This window comes from Micromonas pusilla (genome assembly GCF_000151265.4).
Source record: "Micromonas pusilla CCMP1545 genomic scaffold MICPUCscaffold_2, whole genome shotgun sequence".
In the NCBI taxonomy this organism is placed as follows: domain Eukaryota; kingdom Viridiplantae; phylum Chlorophyta; class Mamiellophyceae; order Mamiellales; family Mamiellaceae; genus Micromonas; species Micromonas pusilla.
Window position 1 is genome coordinate 276,494 of NW_003315883.1, and position 6,889 is coordinate 283,382.

The 6,889-nt window shown below is 61.6% G+C and overlaps 5 protein-coding genes across 5 annotated transcripts in view; all 5 read left to right on the forward strand.

The window, feature by feature from the left end:
* Positions 1–163: 163 nt before the first annotated feature.
* MICPUCDRAFT_55095 (uncharacterized protein) lies at positions 164–991 on the forward strand (the record flags this gene model as incomplete). The annotated part of the gene is made up of 1 exon (XM_003055831.1): positions 164–991. One exon carries the CDS (start codon positions 164–166, stop codon positions 989–991), a length of 828 nt encoding a protein of 275 aa, XP_003055877.1.
* Positions 992–1,068: 77 nt separating this feature from the next.
* Positions 1,069–1,671, forward strand: MICPUCDRAFT_55096 (uncharacterized protein; the record flags this gene model as incomplete). The annotated part of the gene is made up of 1 exon (XM_003055832.1): positions 1,069–1,671. One exon carries the CDS (start codon positions 1,069–1,071, stop codon positions 1,669–1,671), a length of 603 nt encoding a protein of 200 aa, XP_003055878.1.
* Positions 1,672–2,467: 796 nt separating this feature from the next.
* On the forward strand, positions 2,468–3,524 carry MICPUCDRAFT_55097 (uncharacterized protein; the record flags this gene model as incomplete). The annotated part of the gene is made up of 2 exons (XM_003055833.1): positions 2,468–3,043; positions 3,225–3,524. 2 exons carry the CDS (start codon positions 2,468–2,470, stop codon positions 3,522–3,524), a joined length of 876 nt encoding a protein of 291 aa, XP_003055879.1.
* Positions 3,525–5,084: 1,560 nt separating this feature from the next.
* MICPUCDRAFT_11783 (uncharacterized protein) lies at positions 5,085–5,297 on the forward strand (the record flags this gene model as incomplete). The annotated part of the gene is made up of 1 exon (XM_003055834.1): positions 5,085–5,297. A coding segment is annotated over one exon (213 nt), but the record flags the coding sequence as incomplete, so codon positions are not given.
* A 312-nt stretch (positions 5,298–5,609) lies between these two features.
* MICPUCDRAFT_64078 (uncharacterized protein) overlaps positions 5,610–6,889 on the forward strand; it is a gene marked incomplete at its 5' end in the record, with an annotated part of 1,624 nt that continues 344 nt past the window's right edge. Inside the window, one exon of the mRNA XM_003055835.1 lies at positions 5,610–6,889. Within this exon, the coding sequence (XP_003055881.1) occupies positions 5,610–6,889 (1,280 nt within the window).

The window sequence follows — 6,889 nt, forward strand, 5'->3', positions numbered from 1 at the left end:
CCATAGGGGACCGCGTATTCTACTACAGCACGCACAGGTAAACAGTCAGAAGGTACGCGGAGTACAAGGACAGAGTACTCCGCGGACGAGCCAGACGCACTCGACCAGACTCCACGCCGTCGAGAGTGACGCTGTTAAATAATTAATTCAACCTCCGTCACAGATGGCGTCCGCGGCGGCCGCGCCGCGAGCGCCGCTCGTCGCGTCTGGGCCGCGTCCGTCGCCGCGGCCGCGCGACGGCGACCGCCGCCGCGCCCCCCCCCGCCCCCGGCGCGGCGTCCTCGTCGTCGAGTGCCGCAACCGCATCCTCTTTCGCGAGGACGAGGTCTCGCGTCGACCCGACGGCGTCGCGGCGGCGCGCCTCGCGCGCGACGATCCTCGCGCGACGCACGTCCGCGACGTCCTCAAGCTCGCGCTCGGGGACACGCTCCGCGTCGGGGTGATCAACGACGCGCCCGCGGTCGCGACGGTCGTCGCGGAGGGAGGGGGGGACGACGCGACGCTCGCGCTCGAGTGGCGCGCGCGACGCGACGACGACGACGACGACGACGACGACGACGACGCGCGCGACGCCTCGCGGCGCTCGATCGCAGACGGTCCGACGATCGAGCTCCTGCTCGCGTGCCCGCGACCGAAGGCGTTGCGACGGATGTGGACGTCGCTCGCGCAGCTCGGCGTGCGCGTCGTGACGATCACGCCGGCGTGGAAGGCGCGTCTCGTCCATCTGATCCAGGCTAACAACAACGCCGGTCCCCGCGCGCGTTCACGTCCGCCCACCCCTCGGTTCGGTTTCAATTCCGACGCGCACGCCGCGACGCCTGCCTTTCGACTTCGTCTGACGCCTTTCAACGCCTTCCTTTCAACGCCGCGCGCGAAGACGCCGAAGGACTACTTCGGCGCGTCGTCGCTCCTCTCGCGCGAGACGGTGGAGTCGGGTGCGTTCTGCGAGCGTCCACACGTGTTTCACCCACCGCTCGGGTTCAACGGTTGATCGCGTCCCCTTTCAACTGACCGACGAATGCAACGCACTTTTTGCGCTCGGCACGGCCCGCAGAGCTGCGACGAGGGATGGAGCAGGCGGGCGATTGTATCATGCCGGGGGTGAGGGTCGCGAGCGGGTTCCGCGACGCGTTGGACGCGGTGAGCGGACGCGACGACGACGGCGGCGGCGGCGGCGGCGGCGGCGGGATGCGATGGCTCGTGGATCCGCCGCCGCCGACGCCGACGACGCCGACGCCGCCGCCGCCGCCGCCGCCGACGGCGCGTCTGATGGCGCATCCGGGCGCGAAGGCGAGCCTGCGCGACGCGCTCGTCGCGTGCGGCGTCCGCGTCGACGACGGCGACGAAGAAGACGTCCGAGTCCTCGAGGATCGACGTTCGACGCGCGAGGGAGTTCGCACGGAACGCGGTCTCGACGCGCCGCCGTCGCCGTCGCGGGCGCGGGCGCCGGCGCGGATCGTGATCGCGGTGGGCCCCGAGGGCGGGTGGACCGACCGCGAGCGCGCGTCGCTGATCGACGAGGGCGGGTTCGAAGAGTTCGCGATAGGTGCGTTCTATACACTGGTCCCCATACGACCCCGTTGGCGTGGTGAACGCCGATCCTTAAGGACTTTGCCCGTCGCATCTCTCCGCCCACCCCTCGCGTTCAATCCCCGACCGCGACGCCTTTGAACTCCGTCTGACGCCTTTCAACTCCACCCCTTCAACTCCACCTGACGCGATAGGGAACCGGACGTTCGCGGTGGACGTGGCGACGGTGGCGATCGTCGCCGCGGTGCGCGAGCGCGTCGGCGCGTGGTGACGCCTCGATTGGACGCGTGGTCTAGCTAGCAGTAGATACCTTCGGTACGAGTACAAGGCGAACGCTGTAAGCGCGATATCGAGGCGGCAGAAGCATCGTCGCCGCCGCCGTGAGCTACAATGCCAGGCTCAACTACGCCTTCCATGCTGCGCGAAATCGTTTCCCATTCGTCCGCCGAGCGATATGAAACGTACGATTCCATTACTGTACGTGTGCGGCGACTGATACTCGTACTGTACAGTAGTCTCGTCGGGACACAACCGTATTCGTCTCCTTTCGATTTCATCGGCGGTGCGGTTTCGCGCGACGTTTTCACCGGCACTTTTTCGAGGGCCGGCCTCGATGAAAGAAACCTCGATCGAATCTCCGCTGACGTGGAAAAAGATCTCCGTGACGAGGACGGGCGTTTTCGCGCGAGCGACGCGGGCGTCGCACGCCCGCGCGCGCCGCGCACTTCCCTCGACGCGCGCGTCGAGCGAACGGACGACGACGACGCCGACGACGACGTCGACCGCCGACGACCTCCCGACGGGCTCGCTCGAGCGATTCCTCGTCGCGCACCTCGAGTTCGCGTCTCGCGCGCTCGAAGAAGCCAATAATCGTTCCGACGTCTCCGCCTCTCGGCGTAACAACGACGACAGCGAGAGACGACGCCGCCGACCGACGATGCGACCCGACTGCTCCAACTTCAACCTGAACCGGGGGATCCCCGAGCAGCTCGACGCGTCGGACACCGCGCCGCCGCCGCTGCCGCCGTGGCTCCGCGGCTTTCTCGTCACCGCGCGCAAGCGCGAGCACGCGGCGGTCGCGGGCGAGGAGGTTGCGTCTCTGTGCGACGACATCTTCCTGCGCGAGATCGACGGCGTCGGCGGCTCTCGAGAGAAAACGCCGCCGGCGGGGAAAAGAAACGCCCGTTCGACGCGCGTTTTCGCGGAGTCGTTACTCATCCCCGGCTGCCCCGGCAGCGTCTTCGTCGCGATCAAACCGGACGACGCCGACGTCGACGTCGTCGCGCTCGCGGAAAAAATAATCGAAGACGTCGACGACGACGCCGCGCGCGCGGACGTGTGTTGGTCGCGCACCGCACACGCGCAGCGCATAATCCCGGTCGAGCGCATCGCCCCGGAGTACGACCTCGAGCGGCTCGCGAGGGAGGTGATCGCGAAGAAGTTCCCCGCCCGCGGCAGGGCGACGGACCGCGGACCGCCGCCGACGTTTAAGGCGCGTTCTAGTACCGAACTGGTTCCCATACGACCGCGTCCGCGCGGTGAACGCCGATCCTCAAGGACTTTCTCTCCCGGCGCGTCTCTCCGCCCATCACGCCTCGCTTTCAATCCCGACACACCTCGACGCCTTTGAACTCCGCTTCTGACGCCTTTGAACTCCACCCCGACAATCGCTCGTGTGGACCCTCGACCCTAAGGTGAGCTACGAGGAGCACTCGCCCGCGGAGCACCTGCACAAGATGGAGACGGAGAAGATGGTCGCGGACCTCGTCCCGGACCACTACGACGTCCGCCTTCACGACCCGGACCTGACGATCTTGGTCATCGTGGCCGGCGGCAGCGCGATGCTCGCGGTGACGCGCGGGTACGACGCGTCGCAGAAGTTTCACAAGTTTCACGTGCGCGCGCGCGACGCGGCGAGGAAATCGAGACATCCGAAGCATCCGTTCGCCGCCGTGCACGCGTTCGCGGAGAAACACGGCGGGTTCGCCGCGTGAGGTGAATCGATTCGGGCGATTTAATTCGTCCGCGCGCGAGAACGAACGATGTCCTCTTTCCGCGCGCTCGGCGACGCGCCGCGAGAAGATACAAGACCGAAGAAGACAGGAAGAAGACAGGAGGACGACCCTCGAGACGCGCGGTGATATCAGCTCGCGGCGGGCCCTAGGAAGCACCTCGTAAGATGCGACACGTACGTCGCAAGGGAGGACGCGGGGATGAGTGCGTACCTGTCGTGCGACTGTAGCGCGCGTGACTTGTTGACGAGAGGTATCTATCTGGTCGCGAAGCTGCCTACAACTTACCTTCGTACGTTAGTGGTTTAGCTGCCTACAACTTCATATTTTCTTTGTTCAACACAGGTAGCCCTACACGTGTACACGTACGTGTACTGTACGTGTAGTGTACGAAAGTACTTTCGAAAGTACCTTCGTACTGTACACGTGCGTACGAAGGTACCTTCGAAGGTACCTTCGTACGAACTGATATCTACAGTACTGCACGTCACGTGTACACGTACTCGCGGATAAGATTCCGCACTTTTTGTCCGCCTATCATATTTTTGTAACTGTTTTGATCTGTGCTTCCGAGCACTCGACGCCGCCGCGGTTCTCGGACGGTAAGAGACCTCACACTCCCCGCGGAGAGAGACGAAAAAAAACCAGCTCGACATGCCGCTCACCGGCGAGGCGGCGCCGCTGCTGGCGCGCGACTCGAAGTGTCCAAACAAAGTCCGATCGTGGCGAATGGCGGCGCTGACGACGTCCGCGGTCGCGACAGTGCTCGCCACGGTGCTTCTGTCGACGACGTCGTCGCCGGTCTCGAGTGTGCTCGATCTTGGCCGCTCGAGCCTCGGACAGAACGACGCGAACGTCACGCCGATCTCGACGGATAACGTCCCGAGCTACGGCGACGAGCACGAGTATCAGGCGTCTCTAGGCCCGGCCTCCCCGGCATCGCTGGGAGCCAAAAAAAAAAAAGCCAAAAAAAAAGCCAAAAAAAAAGCCAAAAAAAAAAACGTGGCCGGCCCACCTCCTCCTGACGCGCTGCCGCCGCCGCCGCCGCCGCCGCCGCCGCCGCTCGTAAACGTCACCAAACCTGGCATATTACAACGCATCAAGAATACGGCTGCAAAAACGGCTGCTTGGGCCAAGGATAAGGTCGTTGAACAGGTTCAGGACCCAGAGAATCAGAAAAAGGCCTTTGACTTCCTCAAGGATCATGCCGTGGACTACTTTACGAAGGAATCTCCTACTGACCAGTCAACGTCTGCATCTACTGATCCTGAACCTGATCCTGAACATGAACCTGAACGTGATCCTGATCCTGATCCTCGCCCATCGCGCGCGCGCGCGCGCACACACACACACACACACACATACACACGTACACCCAGCGAGGAAGTTGGGCGTGGGCTTGCAGAGCGCGTCGGACACACGAATGTTGCATCTACAGTTTCAGCTCGTGAACCCTTTCAAGAAGGAGGATCTGGACACTTTTTCACTCCAAATCACACTCGGAAGAAGAACGGGGTCGATGGTGAAAGACTCCCGAACCGGGGCATCGACTTCCTCGGCATCGGCTACGATCTCCTGAACGGCAACCCCCACGGCGATGTAGACACCCCGATTGACCCGGGCTTCCGCGCGCCGGTCGTGAGCCTCACCTATTGCGAAGGGGATGATACACAGTGCGCCACCCGGGACCTCCGCGACCTACAGCCCATCGAGGGTTGGGATCTGCCGGAATTCGCTTGTACCCAGGCAGAGTCCACCTCGCACATTTCCAACATGGAGGACTACACGTCCGAGTTGAAAGCATCTGCGAGCGTCGAAGCTGGCTACGATGGCGGGATCTTTGGCTCTGCGTCGTTCAAGGGGTCGGCAAGTAGCGACGATTTCGAACGGAACGTGCTGCAGGAGGACAGAGAGAATTACGAAATGACAAGTTACTGCATCGTAAACCGCGTTGGTTTGAAGGGTGGCAACACGACAAGCAACAAGGGGCTTCCCAACTTTGAAAAGAAGGCCAAGGCGTTGCCAATAATTTCCCACAGCAATTGCACCGTGAACTGTACAATCGACATGGACGACTACGGCGCCTGGAACAACTTCTTCACCGAATTCGGGACCCACTTCGTCAACACCTTGACTCTAGGTGGCAGGATGAGCACCACTGTGACAATGGATTCGAAAGCAACGCGTAAACTGGAGGAAAAGAATGTGGACGTCGCAATGATGGTGAAGGGGGAATACGGCCCTGTTTCGGCGTCCGTGGAGGCGTCGGCCTCCTCGGACAAGTCGTCCAAAAATGAGTTCAACGACGCCAAGAAGGATTCTAAGACCATCATAAGCGGTGGCACCCCGCCCAAGTCTCGTGCCGACCCGGAACGCTTTAGGGAGTGGGCGGTCAGCGTACCGGACCACCCCGTGCCGGTCAAGTACACCTTGAAACCTCTCACCGAAGCCAGTCCCAATTTGGACAAGTACACCTACGACATCATGGTCAACGAGTATATGGTTAAGGGAAAAGCCGCCGCCGAGGCACGCAATGGCCACGGCGGAGACTCCGGAAAGCTCAAGACCGGAAAGCTCAAGCCTGGGCAGAAGATCGCGCCTGGCACGACCGTCCTCACCAGCGGCGATGATGGTCTCAAGGATACCGGTGGTAACATGCTCCAACTGTTGAGGGACGGCCGCCTCGTCGTCAAGGACAAATTCAACAACATCCTCTGGGACTCGCTGTCCATAGGCTGGGACTGGGACATACCCCTGTCTGCCCCTGTCTGCCACTACATACTGTCCGACAAAGATGGAGACTGGGGCCCCAAGACAATTCCCGGCTGTGAAACACCCCTCCCCGGCGCGTACACCCTCGAGTACCAGACCAACGGCAACTTGGAGATAAAAAATAAGACTGGCGATCGTATCTGGCATTCGGTAACTGACAGTCTTACGTGCAGCCCCAATGCCCCCCACCATATGAGGTTCGACGATGGCCAGCTATCCATTTTCAATAATAATCGCGAGATAGTTTGGGACACCGCCACGTCAGGTGCGAAGAAGGCCAACGAGGACCAATTCGGTCCTGGGGCAAACAAGTGCATCACAAGTAAAAACTGTGTCACGATTTATGACGACGACGATTTCGGGGGAAATAAGTTGGAGTTAAAGCCCGGCAATTACGACTGGCACTTTTTGGATGATGATAAAGACTTGGACCAAGATGTGAATTCGTTCGAGTTTCCTGGTGGTGATGACGCGCACCGCTGCTATATCTACATGTGGGAGAATGATGGCTACACGGGGAGTAGCCAAGCCGTCACCAAGACGACGAAAAAATGCGGTGAAGAAAATTTAAGAAA